The sequence below is a fragment of the Hemitrygon akajei genome, chromosome 9, assembly GCF_048418815.1.
Source record: "Hemitrygon akajei chromosome 9, sHemAka1.3, whole genome shotgun sequence".
Lineage (NCBI taxonomy): Eukaryota > Metazoa > Chordata > Chondrichthyes > Myliobatiformes > Dasyatidae > Hemitrygon > Hemitrygon akajei.
In genome coordinates this window covers 156,755,486-156,778,256 of record NC_133132.1, presented here as the reverse complement: position 1 = coordinate 156,778,256, position 22,771 = coordinate 156,755,486, and the positions used below count along the sequence as shown (strand labels likewise).

Below are 22,771 nucleotides of genomic sequence, written 5' to 3'. Positions count from 1 at the left end.
ATCATCGTGGTTTCCATGCCATTGGAATCAGTTGGTTGATTTGTGAAGTATCGCGTGCTTCTTGGAGTGCAACATCAAGTACATGTTAAACAAATACACGCACAGGCATCTTCAAATAGATCAATGGAATGAAGACTATCATCCTCGACCTCGAGGGATAGCCACAACAACAACAGAAGGAACAGAGACAGGCTAACCCCTATTGACATCAATGAATCTGGGGATGAGAGGGTGAAGTGCTTTAAGTTGCTCGGTATACACATACCGAGAAACACATCAAAAAGCACAATAGTGCCTCTTTCCATAACCATAACCATAACAAGTACAGCACGGAAACAGGCCACCTCAGCCCTTCTAGTCTGTGCTAAACGCTTACTCTCACCTAGTCCCACCGACCTGCACTCAGCCCATAACCCGCCATTCCTTTCACCTCAAACAGATGAAGAAGTTCGGCATGAGTCTCCAAATCCTAAAGACGTTCTACAGGGGCACAATTGAGAGCATCCTGACTGGCTTCATCTCTGCTTGGTATGGGAACTGTACTTCCCTCATTCGCAGGACTCTGCAGAGAGTGGTGCGGACAGCCCAGTACATCTGTGGATGTGAACTTCCCACTATTCAGGACATTTACAGCCACAGATACATAAAAAAAAGGGCCAAAGGATCATTGGAGACCCATATCATCCCAACCACAGACTGTTCCAGCTGCTACCATCCGGGAAACGGTACCGCAGCATTAAAGCCAGGACCAACAGGCTCTGGGACAGCTTCTTCCACCAGGCCATCAGACCGATTAATTCACACTGACACAATTGTATTTCTAAGCTATATTGACTGTTCTGTTGTATATCTCCCTGGACATACTATTTATTACAAATTACTATAATTTGCACATTACACATCCAGACGGAGACGTAAAGATTTTACTCCTCGTGTGTGAAGAATGTAAGAAATAAAGTCAATTCAATTCAATCTGAATAGAAGTAAAGATGAGGAGGAGTTTCTTTAGCAACAAGATGTAAATCTTTGGAATTCATTGCTACAGACAGTGGTGGAGGCCAAGTGATTGGGTATGTCTAAAGTAGAGGTTGATAGATACTTGATTAATAAGGGAGTCAAAGGTTATGGAGAGAAGGCAGGGGAATGGTGTTGAAAGGCAAAATAAATCAGGTAGAGCAGACTCAATGGACTGAATGGCCTTATTCTGCTCCAGTGTTGTATGGCCTCGTGTTGTATTTTGTGTTAGCTTTTCAAATGCACCTTTATTGTATGTGTTGGAATCAATAAAAGTTGCAGCATTTGTCCTGAGCACTAACAACAGTTCTTCCTCTCAGGTCACCTCTCTAATAAATAGTTGTTCATATTTATACCTCAATTTCCTTCTCATGCTTCAAGTTCAGGCTGAACAGATGGCAATTTAATTGGCAACATCAAACAAAAAAAAAATTCAGTAATAAACTTTAAGCGGGCTGCTAAAAGGCCATTTCCCAATTCATTCTTCCTGCTTTCTTGCTGATGACTACCCATGCAGAATGGCCATTTTGATTTGGCATGGAAATGAATGACAGAAAATAGGTCAGAAGTGAAAACAAATTGGATTTATGACATTATCGCTTCATGGCTGTGCACCTACTTGCTCCTGGTCCCTGTTAATGATGAAAAGAGAACCGGTAGCAGCTGCTGGTGATCAGCTGTTAAGAATTTCTAATCCATTATGCTCCGCCACCTGTTCGAGTGGTGCCACAGAGCTGGGCCAAATCCAACTGGAAAAAGATATGCATCTGCAGCTTTTGTATAAAAAGATACTGAGCCCATATCTCAAAGTAAAATTTGCTTCTTAATCGTAGACAGAAGTAAGTTATATGACCCTTCAGTGTTTCTTTTTAGGTCATAAGAGCTTACCTGAGGCTTTTTCTTTAGTAGCTTTAGCTGAAAGACAAGATGAGAGATGTAAGTAGCATAATGCCGCATAAAACAAAACTATAGAAGTATATTTACCAGCCTATCCTTTGACAAGTGAGACAAAACTTTATACACCAAATGTAGAAGAACGGGAGGCAGGATAAAAAGTAAAAGATAAGCATTTGAAAAATATAATTAATTACAGTACTTTGTTTTCCATAAGAGGATAAATAACCCATAATATGGCAAGCTCATCTAAAACTTATTTGAGATGACCCAGGTCTGCAATGCAACTGCAGTGACCCACATCCCAGCCCTATGCTATTTAAGTATAGTTTGTTTCCTTGTGACTGTATGGGCTTCCCCTGGGTTCACTTCTTTCTGCTCGAATACCAAAAATGTACTGTATGGAGGTCATGGTAGAACTGACAGTTCCTTGGGAAGATTGGATTGACGAGGCATTAGAGCGTCTGAAAGCCAAATACTAGGGGCTGGTAGAGCAGTGCCAGAGACAGGGGTGGAGGGCATGATGTGAGCCTAAAGAGGTGGAGAATACAGGTTTTGCTAGCTGTTCACTGTGCAGGACCTACTCTCTTCTAGGCATTACAGGGGCTACAAAGCAAAGAGCCATCAGGACCATCATAGAGGCTGCTGTGCGAGTCTAGATGGCTATTGATCAAGATGTGTGACCCATGGACCAATACTGCTGGGACGCAGCTCGGGGACTGATCAACCCTGGCTGGTTGCCTGGGAGAGAGTGTCTGGTGTTGAAAGACCCGAAACACCCGATGACCCCAGGTTACATCACTGACGATGTGGCCCAATGCATCCTAAGATGTATCTCAGGAGCATTATAATATGATAGGCTAATTTCCTATAATGCGTAGGTAAATAGTGGAACTTGGGGGGGGGGGGCGGAGGTGGGAAGGAAGTTGCTCGGAACGTTGGGAGAAAAAGCATGATTTGGTTTGGATTAATGTAAATGTTTGGTACAGACCAAGTGAGCTGAAGGACATATTTCCATGATTTATTGATCTTTGAAAATCCTGGGCCATTTTCTTTTCATTCAATGCTAGCTTCTTTCACGTGATTATGAAGACCAAATGTATTTGGTAATTGAAAACTGATAACCTTTTAGCCTAAATTTTATAGCATTCACAAGGATAAATCACAACTCCAAATATTTTTGTTCTTTATCCCAGAATTAAATACATGGCATATAGAATTCCATTTGTATCAACAAGTTTGCTAATAATAATTATAACTTTATTTATATAGCACCTTGCATACATTAAGGTGCAGACTCAAAGAGCTTTATACAGAATGCAAAGATAATTAAATAGTCAGAAAAATACAAGACAAAATTAAAAATCATAAGCAAAGACAAATATTATATTAAATAAATTGAAATCAAATATCATCATCATCATATGCCATGGACAATCATGGCCTTTGACCATGATTTCTCTTAGCAAAAATCAAATATGCCACATTATAAAAATGCAATCAATATTAACAGGCATTAAGTAAACCTATAAGTAGGTCAAATTAAAGAAGTAGGGTTTTAGAGGTGTCTTCAAATATTCCACAGTACTGGCCTGGCGTATCTCAGTCGTAAGAGTATTCCAGATTTTTGGTGACAAAAGCAAAAGGCCGCATCTCCTGTTCTTTTTTGCTTGTTCTATGAACACTGAGTAAAACCAGTATTCACGGATCTAAGATTACGATTAGGGATGTAAGGGAACAGACACTCCGGCATGTATGAAGGAGTAAGATCATTCAGAGGCTTATATACAATTAAGAGAATTTTAAAATTGATCCTAAAGGACACAGTCAGCCAGTGTAATGATGCCAAAACAGGTGAAATGCCCATACTTTCTTTTTTTTGGTTAAGATTCTTGCTGCTGCAGTTTCAACAAGCTGCAGCTGATTTATACCTTTCTTAGGCAGTTCTGAATTGTGTGTTTTACAGATGTCTAATCAGCTAAAAACAAAAGTGTGTATCTGCATCTTGAGACGTTATAAGGAGTGGAACTCATGCAATGTCCCTTAAATGAAAGAACATAGACTTAATAATATGGTTAATATGTAATTCGAAATTTAGCTCAGAGACAATAATAAGGCCTATTTCGTTTTTACTTCTGGCTCGATTGCCAGATGATCAAGTTTATTTCTAAAATTCACACTTTTTATATTGCTAGGAATAACCAAAATTTCTGTTTTATCCCCCCTAATTAGCTTAAGGAAATTCAAACTCATCCATTCCATAAAGCCAGTAAGACACAGGCCAGTGGGTTTAGAGCCTCAGGGTCATCTGACATAATAGACAAATATGGTTGTGTGCTGCCTGTGTTGCTATGGGAATTCACTTTGGGGTTTGAAATAATTTGATCTAATGGGACCACGTAGAATGAGAACAAAATGGGCCAAGAATTGATCTTTGAGGTACACCAAACACAATATTGTAGATTGTAGACACACAATCACCACTGTTAACTACGAATATTCTTCTTGTTATTTAAGACTGAAACTAGCTTAAGGCAGAAAGGCCTACCCATTGACTAAAGAAGTTTATGAGAATGCTGAGATCTACGGTATCAAATGCTGTGCTCAGATCTAAGAGAACAAGGAATGCAGTTTCTGTACTATGATTTGATTGAAAACCTGATTGAAACTCGTCAAGAATAGACTTTTTAATTCAGGTAATCACTTAATTGTCAAAAAACGACTTTTCTAAAATTTTACTTAGAAAAGGCACATTGGAGATAAGTCAAAATTGTCCAAACCAGAGCATTCTAGATCTTTTTGTAAAGCAGGGATCGAACTACTGCAGTTTTTAAGGAAAAATACCAAAAACTAGTGAGCAATTAACAATGTTGAGTACACTGTCGATTACTGTATCAGAAATTTCTAGTAAAAAGCCTGTGGGAATAGGATCAAGGATACCAGTGAACGGTTTTAGCAGAGTAAATATTTCTCGAAGTTCTGATAAACTTACTTTATTAAAGGAGTTTAGTTCACAGTATTGAGCTCCTTGAGGTTCAATAAGGTTTATTCTTGAGGTCTGTTTTATATTACATCGTATGAACAATTTAAAGATCCTGGGTGTCAGTATCTCTGAGGACCTAACCTGGATGCACCATATTGACGCAGCTACAAAGAAGGCAAGGCAGCAGCTAAATTTCATGAGGAGTCTGAGGAGATTTGGTTTGTCAGCTAAAACACTCAAAAACCTCTACAAGTGTACCATGGAGTGCATTCTGACGGGCTGCATCATCTGGTATGGCGGGGGTAGGAGGCACAAGATTGACAAAACTTGTAAAATTAGTCAGCTCCATTATGGGTACTAGCCTTCGTAGTATCAAGTCATCTGCAAGGAATGGTGCCTCAGGAAGGCGGTGTCCATCATTAAGGACCCCCATCAGGAAGGTGGTAGAGAAGGCTAAAGGCACAGAGTCAGCGACTCGGGAACAGCCTCTGCCCCTCTGCCATCTGATTTTCAAGTGGACATTGAACCCATGAACATTACCTCACTACTTTTTTATTTGTTTTATTTTTGCACTACTTATATCAATTGTCTATTTAATATGTCTATTTAATAGACATATATATATACTTATTGTAATTCAGATTTCTTTCTCTATATTTTTTATCATGTGTTGCATTGAACTGCTGCCAGAAAGTAAACAAATTTCACGACACATGCCGGTGATAGTAAACCTGATTTTGATATTATTTATTTTTTCTACAAACAAATGTAGCTAAACGCTCATTTTTAGCCTCAGATGCTTTCAGCTTTCATCAATAATACAGGGGTAGCACATAATATTCCTATGCATGACACTGAGCTTCATTCATCTGAAACTGAGCTCTTATCTTCTTGGTACATACTCTCAGCAACTTCCACATTACTGAGACGAAGAAATGTAGCCAGTGTGGGGACCATCAGCTACTCTATTGCTTTTAAGAGCATACACACTCAATTGTTTTACCTTTTGCTGCAACTGTAGGTTTCTTCTTCTCTTCTTTTTCTATAAAACAATAATGATTATGATTTAGAGGCAACATGAGTGAATCTGCAGATGCTGGAAATAAATAAAAACACAAAATGCTGGCAGAACTCAGCAGGCCAGACAGCATCTATGGGAGGAGGTAGTGACAATGTTTCGGGCCGAAACGTCGTCACTACCTCCTCCCATAGATGCTGTCTGGCCTGCTGAGTTCTGTCAGCATTTTGTGTTTTTATGATTATGATTTATTTCCTTTACTTTCCATGTTTCTGCAGATCCATATTAATCATATCTAATGTCTATCTCATAACCTCTCTGTTAAAGCAGGGCTAAGACACTTAATTATCTGATGAAGTAATTTTACCTCCTCTGTCCGACCTCTTTGTGAGTAACCGAAAAACCACAGCAGAGTTGGTAAGTAGCAACTTATTCAGGAATTTTTGTTTGCATTTCTCCTAGTCAACCACAAGGAGTGACTCAACAAATATCCATTAATAGCAGCTTGGAAGAGAAATGTTATCACTTATCACATTATTTCTGTGAGCAACAAAATAGAATCTTAATTAATGTCCTTACAATTCACATCCAGACTTCTGTTCCGCCCTCTCTGCACGTACAATTTTGACAGTATGGAAGACAGCGAGAAGGCAATTTATATTTTTTATTTATTCATCTATAAGGTGTAATCTGGCAATGCCATCACTTATTTTCTGTTCCTAAGTGGCTTTGAACTGAAGAGATTGTTAAGAGCCAACCTGATGGGTTAGTTCTGAAGGCCATACTGATGGGGATGGCTTATTTCATTCCTTCCCAATGGGCTTCATAAAATCCTCAAATGTTATGGATACTATCATAAAATCTAGCTTTTTATTGTGTGTAATTCAACATTTATTTAATTGCTTGAACTTAAATTCCAGTTCTCAGGATTAATTTTCTAGCATTGTGAATGATAGGTCAGTAACTTAACCACTATATTTCTCTTTCTAGAGTATGTAAAATTAAACAGCAAGCAACCCTTATGTTTATATTATTTGCTTAAAATCATACAGTACATTGTAGTTCCTGTGGTGCTGTAGGTTTCAGGTATGAAAGCAGGCCTTAACCAGAACATTGAAACTTTATCAAGATCATTTAAAGGCAACACAACCTGGTGGGCTGGTGCTGGGATGTCCAAGGTTCCAGAGTCCTGAAGAAGGGTCTCAGCCTGAAATGTTGACTGTTCATTCACTTCCATAGATGTTGCCTGACCAGCTGAATTCCTTCAGCATTTTGCATGTGCTGCTTCTTCCAGAGAGGTTTTGCTTAAGGTGTTATCTTTTAATAATTTATTCCATCTCACTCTGGCTATCCCCACATTTCTTCCTACACAACCCCTATTCAACACCATTCTGCCAATTGCAGGTAATATCTTCAGCCTTTCACGAGAGTTTCTGTAACCAGCTCTCATTTATTTGACCAACAGTTCTTGTCAATGCAATATTCCATTGATTAACTCTGTAACATTATTTCTTCTGTTTTCCACTCCAAGGCCTATAGCTATTAATAATCTTGCACACCATTGTTAATCTCTGCATTTTCTCCAAATTCAAATCCTTTTCCAGCTATACCATCATTTCTTCTCTGAACCAAGCCTGCATAATATATTTTCACCTCTGACATCTCATCCACTCTAACCTCCATTATCTGCTCTCCTGAGTATCTGCCCCATGGACAAACCCTTCCTCTGAACAAATCCTCATCTGATATATATATAATGTGGTCTCATTGAGAAGGAAGGAATTTGAATGGCAGGGTACTGAACAATAACACTTGTTAAAACTCTATAAAAATAGTTACATTGGGAAAAAGAAACCTAGGCTTTAATAACTCATCCTTGCAAATGTGGAACAAATTGAAATTTGAATATAACTATAGTATATTTAATGAAAATTACCAATAAAAGTTTCCATCCAATGTATTCCATTCTGTAGTACCGAGCTACTTAAATTTTATAACTTTTCATCTACTCTACACAAATAACGTTGTAATATCTACTACAACTTCAATGAATCCTTTTTATGGTTTACTTGTTTTGTATATAACGTATGTAACCCTCAGGCTCGGCTGCCGGCATTAGTCTAGGGGAAGACAGTCTCTGGCCCCACCAAACTTGTGAAATCTCGTTTGTGTGGATGCTGCATGGCATGTTGCCCTATTACAAAACCATACCACAAAATATCAGACAGTACACAATATTCAATTAAACACTTGAGCTTTATAATTCCTAATTTGACTATGGGGTTAGTATTGTGTCTAAGTATCCTCTGAGGGTGTAGTTCATTCTGTTTGAAAGTCATTGTCATCTTGCTGATTGGTTCATTTAAAGTTTGTGATGCTCTTTTCCCTTTGGTTAGCTTTTGGGTGCAATGGAACCCGTCTCTGGTTCTGGGCACCCTGGGGGTATAAAAGATGGCACGTGCAGAGGGTTCACTCTCTTTCTTTCCTGTCACCCATAGGGACTGACTTCAGGCTGAGTTTGCAACTAGTCCTGAAGGACCACTGAGAAAGAACATTGTAGACATTGACAGGCCCCTCCTACCCCCATGGTTTGTTTAGTTAAGTATCTGTTAGTCGTATGCTTACTTCTTGGGTTTTATAAATCGGGGTTTAGCATAGTATCTGATGATTCAAAGGAACTGAATGCATGGTGTAGGGGTGGTTTTTTGGATAGCTTAGGCGAATACTTGTTTAGCTAGATGCCCAATGTAGTGTTTCGCTGTTGGTTTGCTAAATAAATACCTCACACATGCATTTTTAATTCTATGTCCCTCTTTCACTCATTGGATCTGTGAACCTGCTCTCCCACTTTACACCAAGAAAGGCAACACTTGATAAAACATGAAAAATGCAAATGGTAAGTTGTCTTCCATAGCGAGAGGATTTGGGTAAATCAACACCTTGGTGAAACCACGTCTGGGATGTTAATATCCTTTTTAAAGAAAAGAATTATTTGTATTAGAGAGAGTGCAATGGATGTTCAGCATTATGATTGATAGGGTGAAATTAGGTTTGTATTCATTAGCAATTGGAAAAAAAGAGGTGGAATATTGATTAAAATTTACATAATACTGACACAGTTAGACAGAATGGATGCAGGGCGCATATTTCACCTTGCCTGGGTGTCACAATGAATGGTTACAGATGGAGAGTACAGGCAAGAGATAGAGGATGAATAAAATTATATTTACTTGGAAGATGGTAAACCTCTGGAACTAATGACCACATGGGATTGTTGAATCTCACTTATTTTAAGAGATACTAACTCTCTGAATATAAAATGCTTCAAGAAGTATATGCTCAAAGAATGTACATGAGTGTCATAATTGCAGTGATAGATGGAGATTCAAAGGGTTGAATGGAGCAGACTTCTTCCCATGTTCGATATTTTTATGTTCCCATCAATAATTACAACAGATACACACTGATAGTGCTATTACCCTGCATTCATACAGACATAAATTTATTGTCAAGAATTCAATTGTCTGCTGCTAAACACTTGCTGCATCATTAGGCCCAATTTTGACAAGTTTCATGAACATTTACCTGAAACAATTCATCAATGCCATGCAATTTATTCAATCCATACAGAAATGGACCGTAAATGATACAGAGAAAATAGTAGAGATCTTTAATTCTAGATGATAACAAGTGAAGGAAAGTGCTTGTTGTCTAATCTTATACCCATAATATTTCCCCACCCCATTATCATTTCAAATCACTTGCTACTTAAAATTGCATGCATTCTTTCATTTTCACAATAAAATAACTATTCTAATTTATTACTTCGCACTAAATCCAGAAAAAAATTACTTTGATGAATATTTCAGTGCATTCAAACCGAGATCACAAAAGAGAGAACGCGATTCCAAATGTGATTCTGCATTAGTCAATATCTCTAACTATTCACCCCAGCAAGACTCAGACTGGAAATATACTCTCAATAATACCCAATGTCTTACTATATTGCAATAAACAAAAAAAATGGAAACTCTACCTTTCACAACAATAGCTGCCATCTGTTGTTTTTCTTTCTCTATAAAACAAAATTTTAAATGTATTTCAGAACTTTAGTTCCTTCTTGACGAACACTAGTATTGCATTGATAGCCTAAGAACACAAGAATACTAAGTGATAATCACGTGATTAAAAATATAAGTTATGAAGTCCTCAGAGGTATAGTCACAGCTAATATGCCTGGATCACATCTGAGCTTGGTCACAGTCCCTGAACAAGTTCTTAGATTCAAGGAAGTGCCACAAGAAGGGTTTAGTTTTGGCAAGGAGTGTATGTCACCAAAGACACTCGCAAATTTCTGCATATGTACTGTCAAAAGCATTCTAACTAGCTGCATCACCATCTGGTATGGGGTGGGGCAGGGCTACTGCACAGATCGAAATAAGTTGTGGAGAGTAGAAAACTTCAGATCCATCATGGGCAGTCACCATAGTGTCCAGGATGTCTTCAAGGAGCAATGCCTCGAGAAGGCGGCATCCATCATTAAGGACCCCCATCAGCCAGGACATGCCCTGTTCTCATTATGACCATTAGGAAGAAGGCACTGAAGTCTGAATGCGCATACTCAACGATTCAGGAACATTTTCTTCCCCCCGCCATCCGATTTCTGAATGGGCATCGAACTCATGAACACTTCCTCACTACATCTTTGTTTTCACTACTTGTTTCATTTAACTAGTTAATGTATGTATTGCTGGAAAGAAGGTTCTTGAGAAACTGAAAGGTCGGAAGGTAACGATTGATACTAGAGCGTACAATCATCACAGCGATATTTGATTCAGGGAGCATGAAGCGCAGAATCAAATATCGCTGTGATGATTGTATGCTCTAGTATCAATTGTTTGATGACAATAAAGTAAATAAATCACCTGGATCAGATGGTGTACACCCAAAGTTCTAAAATACGTGGCTGAAGAGATTGTGGAGGCATTAGTAATGGTCCTTCAAGAATCACTAGATTTTGGATGGTTCCAGAAGACTGGAAAATTGAAAATGTTACTCTACTCTTCAAGAAGGGAGAGAGACAGAAGAAAGGAAACTGTAGGCCAATTAATCTGACAGTGGTTGGCAAGATGTTGGAGTGGATTATTAAGGCTGAAGTCTCAGGGTACTTGGAGGCATATCATAAAACAGGCTGCATCAGCATGGTTTCCTTGTCTGACAAATCTTTTGGAATTCTTTTGAATAAACAAAGGAGAATTGGTTGATGTTGTGCACTTGGATCTTCAGAAGGCCCTTAACAAGGTGCCACACATGAGGCTGCTTAACAAGCTACAAGCCTATGGTATTACATGAAGGATTCTAGCATGGATAAAGCAGTGGCTGATCGGCAAGAGGCAAAGGGTGGGAATAAAGGGAGCATTTTCTAGTTGGCTGCTGGTGACTAGAGGTGTTTCACAAGGGTCTGTGTTGTGCCGATTTCTTTTTATATTATATGTCAATGATTTGGATGATGGAATTGATTGATGGCTTTGTTGCAAAGTTTGCAGATGATACAGAGAAGAGGAGGAATTTCTTTAGCTAGAGGGTGGGAATCTTATGGCAAAGGCTGATAGATTCTTGATTGGTCAGGGCATGCAGCAATATGGGAGAAGGCAGGAGACCGGGGCTGAAAGATGATGAAACAGACATGATGAAATGGCTGAGCAGACTTAATGGCCAAATAGACTAATTCTGCTCATATATATTATGGTTGTATAGTCTTATATCTCGTATAATTTACTTTTTTTCTCTCCCTATTATTATGTATTGCATTGTATTGCTGCCTCAAAGATAACAAATTTCACGACAAATTTAAACCTGAGTCCGATTCAGATTGCTCATCATTCCCAACTGGAAATGAGTTCAAGCTTGTCAAGATTGTGGCACATCATTGTGTCATGAGTGCCAATAACAAAGTCACTCTCATGTTTTTTTCTCAGTCAGGAGAAGTTGCTGTTTAAAGTCTTGTTATAAGCTTCACTTGAGCTATTTCATGTAATTCCAGAATACTGTAATGGGAACATTTTGGCATAAAAGTAGATGCTGCAAAGATTGAAAGAACAGCCTTCTTTTAATGAGCAACTGAACTACCATGTGTAGGCATGGAAAATGGCACCATAACAAAATAAATAAACAAAACTTCAATAATACAACTGCCAAAAATATAGATGGCATACAGGACTTAAGGTTAGAAGGAGGTAGGTAACCAGATGGCTTTGGTTTAATGAGATTGGTTATTAAATGTAATAGTATATCTGAATTGTACAGAGAGATGTAATAAAAATTCAAAAGTCAACTAGGTGATGTTAGACAGAGAAAACAATTGAGATATGTGAGACAGAGAACTGTTTGTTTTCTATCGAGATTTATGGAACAGCAGATGGACCATGATAAAATATTCTTGTTCTCTCTGTAATCCATTTACTGTCTTCCTTCCCATTATGTTCAAATCTTTAACAGCCTGCTTCTAATTCCTGAGGAGCACACGGTACCAATTGATCATTTGACTTAACTACTCCCTAAGTCTAAGTCGATGTTGGCAGCAGATCCAAATTAATTACAGGAAGCAATGACAATCAATCTGATTTGCCTTAAAATGGATATGGAAATAGATCATTCTGTTTCAAATATTTTATCAAGTTCCTACATTGCAATAACATCGGGAGCCCAGCTTTTTTTATGCCACGGACCAGTACCATTAAGGAAGGGGATCATGGACTTCAGGTTGGGAATCCCTGCCTTAAAAGAATGTTCCAAAAGTCAAATCAAATTTATTATCAAAGTACATATACATCATCAGATACAAGCTTGAGACTCATTTTCTTGTGGGCATTCTCAATAAATAGAATAAACACAATAGAACCAATGAAAAAAGCTACATACGAACTAAGATGGAAGAAAAACAACTATTGTGCAAAATACAAATTGTACAAATACAAAAAGAAAAAAATAATAATATAATAATAATGATGATGATGATGATGATGATGATGATGATGATAATAATAATAATAATAATAGAAGATAAATATGTAATAAGTAATATTGAGAACAGGAGTTGCAGAGCCCTTGAAAGTGAATCCACAGATTGTGGAATCAGTTGGGACCTCAGTGTTTGGGTGTTGGAAGTTATCCATGTGATATGGTGCAACTCAAACTACCTGCGTCTCAATATCACCAAGACCAAGGAGATGGTGGTGGACTTTAGGAGATCTAGGCCTCATATGGAGCCAGTGATCATTAATAGAGAATGTGTGGAGCAGGTTAAGACCTACAAGTATCTGGGAGTACAGTTAGACGAGAAGCTAGACTGGACTGCCAACACAGATGCCTTGTGCAGGAAGGCACAGAGTCAACTGTACTTCCTTAGAAGGTTGGCGTCATTCAATGTCTGTAGTGAGATGCTGAAGATGTTCTATAGGTCAGTTGTGGAGAGCGCCCTCTTCTTTGTGGTGGCGTGTTGGGGAGGAAGCATTAAGAAGAGGGACGCCTCACGTCTTAATAAGCTGGTAAGGAAGGCGGGCTCTGTCGTGGGCAAAGTACTGGAGAGTTTAACATCGGTAGCTGAGCGAAGGGCGCTGAGTAGGCTACGGTCAATTATGGATAACTCTGAACATCCTCTACATAGCACCATCCAGAGACAGAGAAGCAGTTTCAGCGACAGGTTACTATCGATGCAATGCTCCTCAGACAGGATGAAGAGGTCAATACTCCCCAATGCCATTAGGCTTTACAATTCTACCGCCAGGACTTAAGAACTTTTTAAAAGCTATTATTAATGCTTTTTGAGATAGTGATTTAGATGCATATCATATTTTTTTACTGAGTTAAGTATTGTATGTAATTAGTTTTGCTACAACAAGTGTATGGGACATTGGAAAAAAGTTGAATTTCCCCATGGGGATGAATAAAGTATCTATCTATCTATCTATCTATCTATGCTGGTTCAGGAGCCTGATGGGTTTCAGGTAATAACTGTTTCTGAACCTGGTGGTGTAGGATCTAAAGCCTGTATCTCCTTCTTGATGGCAGTACCAGGAAAAGAGTTTGGCCTGGATGATGGTGGAGGCCTTGATGATGGATGATGCTTTCCTGCAACAGTGCTCCTTGTAGGTGTGTTCATTTGGGTGAAGGCTTTACCTGTGATGGACTACGCTGCGTCCACTACCTTTTGTAGGCTTTTCCGTTCAACGTCATTAGTGTTTCCATGACAGGCCATGATACAATATACTCTCCACCGTGTACCTATAGAAGTTTGTCAAAGTTTTAAGATGAGATGGCAGATCTTTGCAAAATTTAAGAAATTAGAAGTGTTTCCAAGCCTACTCTGTAATGGCACTTATGTGCTTGACCCAGGACAGACCCTTGGCACTGCTAACACCATGGAACTTATAGTTACCGACCTTCTTCACTTCTGATCCCCTGATGAGCAGGGAGCTATGACACAAACTTGTGGTGCGCCTGTACTGATGGTGATTGCGGGAGGATGCTGTTGCCAATCAGAACTGACTGAGGTCTGCAAGTGCCGAAAACAAAGATCCAGTTGCACAGGGCGGAATTGAGGCTTAGGTATTGGAGCATTATGATTAGTTATGAGGGGATGATAATGTTGAACGCTGAGCTGTAGTCAATGAAGAGCATCCTAATATATGGATCCTCACTGCCCAGATGTTCCAGGGTTGAGCAAAGAGCCAATGAAATGGCATCTGCTGTGACCTGTTATGATGGAGGCAAACTGGAGCTGATCCAAGTTGCTTCTCAGGCAGGAGTTGATATGTTTCATCACCAACCTCTCAAAGTACTTCAACACAATGGATATAAGTGTTACTGGACAATAGTCATTGGGGCAGGTTACCATGGTCTTCTTAGGCATCCATATAATTAAAGCTTGCTTTAAATAGGTATGTACCTGACACTGCTGAAGTGAGAGATTAAAGGTGACGGTAACCACTCCAGCCAGGTGACCAGCACAGGTTTTTGTATTCAGCCAGGTACACCATCTGGCCCAGATGCTTTCATCCTTTACCTCTTGAAGGATGCTCTCATGTTGGCCTCCGAGTCTGAAATCACAGGGACATTGGAGGCAGTGGGAGTTGTTGAAGTTGCCTACATGTTCTGTCAGTCAAAGTGAGCAGAAAAGGTAATGAGCTCACCTGGAAGTGAAACCTCATTGTCACATATGCTGCTTGGTTTCACTTTGTAGCAGGTATTAGCTTTCAATCCCTGCTACACCTGTCAAGCATCTTTCTGCCATTCAAACTTGGTCCAGAATTGCCATTTCACATGTGAAATGGCTTTCCGGAGGTCATACCAGGACCGCTTGTACTTTCCACGGTCTTCAGGTCTGAATGCTGCCGAACTAGCCCCCAGCAGCTCGTGGTTCTCTTTGTTCATCCAGGTTGGGGAAGGCACCGAATGATGTTGTGGGGACATTCTCATCCACATAAGTCTTGATGAAGTCTGAGATGACCATTCATTCACATTCTCTGATGAGTCCTTAAACATGGTGAAGCAATCCTCTAGCCACTCTTCTGCCTCTTTGTTGTCCTTGATACCTTGCTCTTTAGCCTCTGCCTGTGTGCTGGCAGGAGGACAGTCAGATGACTGGATTTCCTCAAAATCAAATTCAAGTTTATTTAGCATTCAACCATACATAAATGTAGCCAAACAAAACAACATTCCTCTGGGACCAAGGTGCAAAACACATTACCAACAAAATGCTCCAGGAATGGAACTATAGGCATTCCAAATCATAGTGTAACAGTGGTCGGGTGTGTTGGGAGCCATGTTGCTGCTGGCGATACATTGATAATAACTGGCTAGCGATTTCTTCAAGCAGCACTCAATATATCAAGTGTTTGCTTAACATCTGCCTTTGATGGTGTGGAAACTAAGGTCAGGATTATGGAAGACAACTCTCTCAGTAAGTAAGATGGATGGCACTTAATTATTAGATATTCCAAATCAGGAGAACAAGAATGCCACAAGGTTGCAACGTCCGAGCACCACGAAGAGGTTATCATGAAACACAAATCCCACCTTATGCCCTCCCCTAATGAAATTTTGCCAAAGTGTGCTACTATAAAAATGCACAAAGATTTAATTTCAAACAACAGAGATAGATGATTGAACTTAATGGCTTGACTTGCATTGATTTGAATGGTCCAGTCTATGATTAGCTACCGTACTTAATTGATGATTAATGCCACTTCATATAGCTAGCAGCGGCCAGCAACTCCAAAGTCAACATGAACCATTCCACATGCAGACAAGGACTTTTGATTTACAGTCCTGATGAAGAGCTTCATCCCAAAATGTCAACTGTTTAGTCAACACACCCAAATAGATGCCTCTTGAATCATTGTTCCTCCAGCATTTTGTGTTTCTTCTAAATTTATGTTTTTGTTGGCTCCCAGCATTCACATATGGACTATTTGTTTAGTCAAAGGATGGCAGTAACTCTGAATACAGCAGGTAGGATATTTAATATTCAAAATTTACTCAAAGTAAATTTTATTATCAAAGTACATATATGTCACCATATACAACACCCAGATTAATTTCCCCAAGGAGATACTTAGCAAATCTATAGAATAACAACTATAACAGGATCAATGAGGGATCATCTAGAGTGCAGAAGACAACAGACTGTGTAACGCAAATATAAATAATTAGCAATAAATAATGAGAACATGAGATACCACGATAATGAGTCCTTAAAGTGAAATCATTGGGTGTGGGTACATCTCAATAGATGGGCAAGTGAGTGTAATTATCCCCTTTTGTTCAAGAGCCTGATGGTTGTGGGGTTGTAACTGTCTTTGAACCTGGTGGTGTGAGTCCTGAGGCTCTTGTACCTTCTACCTGATGGCAGCAGCAAGAAAAGAGCATGGCCTGGGTGGTGGGGATCTTTGATGATAGATGCTGCTTTCCTACAGCAGCGTTTCATGTAGATGTGCTCAATGGTTGGAAGGGTTTTACCTGTAATGTACTGGGTCGAATCCTCTACCTTTTGTAGGATTTTCTGTTCAATGGCATTGGTGTTTCCATACCAGGCTGTGATGCAACCAATTTCTACCGTGGCTCTTAAAATAGGCACCACAACACAATTAGCAGTTTTATAGTTGTCTATCAGAGACACAACCAAAATGATAAACCAAAATGGCATTGGTTGTACTTCAACATAGCATATTGGCTGCTGTGCAGTACCAGTGATCTGGATTCATTTCCTGCCACGGCATTTAAGGACCTTGTACACTCTTCCTGTGACCATGTGGGTTTCTTCTGCTCCGCTTTCCTCCCACATTTGAAATATGTACAAGTTAGTCAGTTAATTGGTATAATTTGACAATGTGGGCTCATTGTGCTAGTTACGGTACTACATCACTAAGGAAGAATTATTTTTGTCTTGTAAGCAGAGACAGTGAGCTGTCACTTGCCAATTTATCAAACTGACAGTTCCATCACAATTAAGAAAATGCAGAAAAGGACACTTTTTTTTGAGCAAAGTACATTTTCATATTAAGCAACAAACTGTCACCTCTGACAGTTCTTTTGCAAAAAAAAAAGCCAGAAGTGGCAAACTGGTATATTATTTTTAATACACAGTTTAGCTGAGGACTAACAAAAATAAATAAAAGGAACTCTCCAACTGTTATTCTTAGATACGATTCTTTCTGTCCCATGCACTTTCAGACAACAATGGAGAATTAATTGATTCAATTGGCATTATCTGATTGGTTCAAATAGACAATCTCCCTATCCAGTAGAAAGGAAACAACTTTGTGCAATATTGTCCAGAGACATTGTTTGAAAGGCTGATTGTCAGTTTATCAGGTAGCTAAGCTCAGTGCATGCAACAAAAGGTAGCGGCGTGGTGCGGAGGTCAGAGTAATACTTCACAGCACCTCTGAGCCAGCATCAGTGAGCCGCAGTCTGTAAGATTTTTGTACATTCTCCCCATAACCACATGGGTTTCCTCTGGGTGCTTTGGTTTCCTCCCACATTCCAAATACGCAGAAAACTGAAAATCTACAGCACGTTACAGGCCCTTTGAACCACAATGTTGTGCCGGCCATGTAACCTACTCTAGAAACTGCCAAGAATTTCCCTACCACATAGCCCTCTAATTTTCTAAGCTCCATGTTCCTATCTAAGAGGCTCTTAGAAGACCCTATTGTATCCACCTCTACCATCATCACTAGCAGTGCATTCCACACACCCATCACTCTCTGTGTGAAAAACTTACTTTTGACATCCCCCTTGTACCTACTTCCAAGCACCTTAAAACTCTGCCTCCTCGTATTAGCCATTTTAGCACTGGGAAAAAGCCTCTGGATATCCACACAATCAATGACTCTCATCATCTTATACACCTCTGTCAGGTCACCTCTCATCCTCCATCGCTGCAAGGAGAAAAAGCCGAGTTCACTCAACGTATTCTCATAAGGCATGCTCTCCAATCCAAGCAACGTCATTATAAATCTCCTCTGCATGCTCTCTGTCATATCCACATCCTTCCTGTAGTGAGGTGACCAGGTTAGCATTGGTTCTGGGTATGCTACATTGACATCAGAAGCGTGGTGACAATTGTGGGCTGCCTCTAGCACATCCTCGGACTGTGCTGGTCTTTGAAGCAAATGACACCATGTCACTGTAGGTTTTGATGTTTCAACATATATGTGACAAAACTAAACTTTAAGAATGCTTCCATTATGTCACTCTATTATGCACAGTTTTGTCCAGAAATCATTTTATGAATCAATAACATTTTGCAGAGAAGTCCTCTGGAGAATGCTAAAAGTCTTTAAAAAATTAGAGCATCCAGCTGTAAGAAAGATTATATTTGATTTATTAATTTATGACATATTAAGGTCAGTATTTATTGCTCACCCAGATTTACCCTTAAACAGATGGTGGTAGGCTCTAGTCTGTGTATCCTCATCGCGCTGTTACATAACATGATCAACAATTAAAGACTTGGCTTGGAAGGAAATTGCAGCTGAGAATTGGAAGGTGCCATCATTTGAATGGTACATCTTTCAGTCATGGCATGCAGTGGTAGAGGGAGTGTGTGCCTGAAGTGATGCTAATCATATACGTGCTTTGACAGGAACACATCTAACTTTGAGTGCTGTCGAAGCTATATTCATCCAATCGACTGGAAAGCATCCTACCACACTCTCGACTTAAGCCTGTGGCCGGAAAACCTTTGGGAGGCAAGTGTTGAGACATTCACCACAGAATATCCAGCCCCTGACCTGGTTTTGTAGCATTTGTGTGGATGATCCAGTTTCTCTCTGAGTCAAAGCTGAATCCAGGGTATAGATAGTCAAGCAATTTGATGTTGGTACTTCATCGAATGTCTAGGTGAGTCAGTATACAAAATTACGAGGGGTATAGATGGAGATATACAAAATTATGAGGATTGTAGAGTAAATCGAGCAGACCTTTTCCACTGAGGTTGGGTGAGACTAGAACTAGAGGTTAAGGAGGAAAAGAGAAATGTTTAAAGGGAACATCTTCACTCAGAGGTTGGTGGGAGTGTGGAATGGGCCCACAATGAAAGTGGTGGATGTGAGCCAAGATTGATTTCAACGCTTAAGAGGAATTTGGATAGGACGTTGATGGGGTGGGGGGGGGAGGGTATGGTGTCAGGGTACACTTAGGGTCATTAAGATGCTTTCAGCCATTTCCGATTTTCATATGGGGTGAGTTACTGACGGCTGGTTAATGTTAATGTTCTGTAGTGTAATCTGAGCCAAATGTTTCAGTTTCATCTTCTGCACTCAGCTTAGATCCACTGTCACTCGAGCAGAGAATAGGTTTCAATCCTCCTTCTCCTCTCACTAGATGGTCAACCACTATTCACAACTTGGTATCCAGTGTTACAGAGATTGACTGATATCTGCATATCTTAGTTGCCTTTTGCTTTTTGACACATGTACAGTCACATATTTAAGCTTCGCTGGGCTGAAACCTTGTTTGTTAGGGCGTTTCATGTTGCTCCTAGCATGCTATCACAATTATTCTTCAGAATAGGGTTAGTCACCTGGCTTGATGGTAACTTAAGAGTAAGGGATATGTCCGGCCATGAGTTACAAGCAGTGCAGTGGCTGAAATTGGTTTAAGGAACCTTATTATAAACAAGGTTTTCTTTAGATATTTGCTACTGTTTAATATTTAAAACAGTTCTGATTAGGTTAATGACTCTGCCAGCCACATTAGATATAAGATTATAGTTCTCAATTTATTGTTATACAGGTCTCTGTTATGTGACAACTTGCCAGATAATAGAATTAAATTTTCAAAAGCTTTACCTTTTTCAGCAGTGGTGGGTTTCTGTTTCTTTACTTTCCCTGTGAAAAGAAAACAACATCTTAGTTTTTTCCCTCCACTGCTGATGTACATCCGGAGAGTATTGACAGTGTTGATGTGAAGTGATTGCTCCTTCTTGTGGGAAAACCTAAAGCAAAGGCTCACTGATTAAAAAATAAGGCATTACACATACAGGAATAGAGTCCTGTTTTTTTTCTCAGAAAGTCTCTGAATATTTTAAAGACAGATATAGATAAATCCAGTACCCAGGCAGCATCTATCATTAAGCACCCCGATCATCCAGGGTATGCCCTCTTCTCATTGGTACAGGAGCCTGACGGCACACGCTCAATGATTCAGGAAGAGCTTCTTCCCCTCTGCCATCAGATTTCTGAGTAGACATTAAACCCACCAATGCTACTTCAATGCTATGTTTTTAAAAAATCTTTTTTCACTACTTATTTATATTAACTATTAATAAATATAAATATATTTATATTTATTACTGTAGTTTAGTTTTTATAATAATGTATTGTAATGCACTACTGCCATATAACAACAAATTTCACGACAAATGCCACTGATATTAAACCTGATTCTGATCCTGAGTACTTGGTATGCAGTAGGGTGGCCCTAAATATGGGGTCAGAGTTACAAATAGATCAACCTTGAACTTACTTCTTTGAAGAACAGTCTTGAGGGACTATGTGACCTACAGCTGCTCCTACATTGTATGTGTATGTGTCATAGATTATTGAATCACAGACGCAGTAAGGTTAGGCAACAACACTACTGTTATCTTCAACCCTGGTGCCCCATGAGGCTGCATCCTCAGTCCCCTGACTCTGTGGCTACATTTTGCTACAACTCCATCTCCATTTTTGCAGATGAAATCAGTGTAGTGAGTCGAATCACAAACAACGATTCGAATACAGGAAAGAGATAGGGAGCCTCCTGACATGGTGTCAAGACAACAACTTTCCCCTAAACCAAAGAACCGGCCATTTACTTCAGGAAATAGGGCGGTGCACATGTTCTTGTTTACAGTAATGATGTGAAAAAGCTTATGGAGACCTAGTTTCCAGGAGAAAGCATCACCAATAACATCTCCTGGTCAAACTACATAGATGCCATGTCCAAGAAAGTGAAACAGAGCTTCTAGTTCCTTGGAAGGATTAAGAAACTTGACATGTCCCTGTTGATCCTCACCAACTTTTCTTGATGCACTTTCGAGACCATCCTATCTGGATGCAACACAGTTTGGTATGGCAACTCTTTGCCGGTAAACACAATAAATGGTGGCCACATCGCAACACATCACAGAAACTACACTTCTTACTGCCTCAGTGTGGTGAACCACATATACCTGTTTGGATACACCCCTCTGCTGACTGCTCCTGTGGCTCCTCCCACAGACCCCTGTATAAAGGCGATTGGAGGCACTGCTCCTCCCTCAGTCTCCAGGATGTTGTGTGGCGGTCTCTTGCTGCTGATCGTGGTCTCTTGCAGCTAATAAAAGCCTATCGTTCGCCTCCCGTCTCCGAGAGTTATTGATGGTGCATCACTCAGTAAAGAGGCCAAAACACTGAAAAAAAAATCCCCTTGGAACATTCACTCTTCTCCCCCTCCAACTGGAGAGAAGTGCAAAATCCTGAGAGCATGTACTACCAGATACTATTTCAGGGTTATAAGACTATTATACGGACCTTTTGTACAATAAGACAGACTCTTGGCTGCACAATCTATTTCATCGTGGCCTTGCATCTTAACGTCTGTCTGTACTGCAGTGTCTCTGTAGCTGCGCCTTTTTAGTCTGCACTCTGTTGTTCCAACTTGATGTATGGATGTGATGAAATGATCTGTATGGGTGACTTTCAAAACTATTACTGCAGCTCAGTACAAGTGATTAACTAATTTACATGCCCTTCAGCCCACTGTGACCACATCCACACCAATCATTCTACTATTCCAAAGCCTTTGTATTTTTCCCAAAAGCTCCCTTCCGGAAAGCGCTTATAGCTACTACAACAAAATGTTGCACCATTTTACAAGCTTCTTCCCCAGGCAGTTAATCTGATCAACCACTCTAGTTAGCACCTCACCCCCTTCTATCTATTACCCCTCTCACTGCACTATACTTTAAACCATGTATTATAACGTTGTTTACATTGTAAATACATCCTGGTATTTATGAATTTATGCACATTTTATTCCATATCTGTATTTTAACCCATATTTTAACTTTACTTTTTAATCACAAACAAGAGAAAATCTGCAGATGCTGGAAATCCGAGCAATGCACACAAAATGCCGGAGGAGCTCAACAGGCCAGGCAGCATCTACGGAAAAGAGGACTGTCGATGCTTCAAGCCAAAACCCTTCAGCAGGACTTTTTATATAATTCTTTATTTTTATATTTGTTGAATTTTCTTTTGCAGTTGCATGTTGCGCCAACACACCACCGCAAATTCCTAATACATGTAAATGTATATGGTAAATAAAGCTGA

The 22,771-nt window shown here is 39.6% G+C and overlaps 1 protein-coding gene across 1 annotated transcript in view; it reads right to left on the bottom strand.

The window, feature by feature from the left end:
* The window catches only part of trdn (triadin), a 507,565-nt gene that overhangs the window by 178,771 nt on the left and 306,023 nt on the right, over positions 1–22,771 (bottom strand). The window contains exons 27-30 of the mRNA XM_073055375.1: positions 20,267–20,305; positions 9,946–9,984; positions 5,895–5,933; positions 1,903–1,929 (exon numbers count right to left, since the gene is read on the bottom strand). Of these exons, the coding sequence (XP_072911476.1) occupies positions 1,903–1,929; positions 5,895–5,933; positions 9,946–9,984; positions 20,267–20,305 (144 nt within the window). The remainder of the gene's footprint in view (positions 1–1,902; positions 1,930–5,894; positions 5,934–9,945; positions 9,985–20,266; positions 20,306–22,771) is intronic.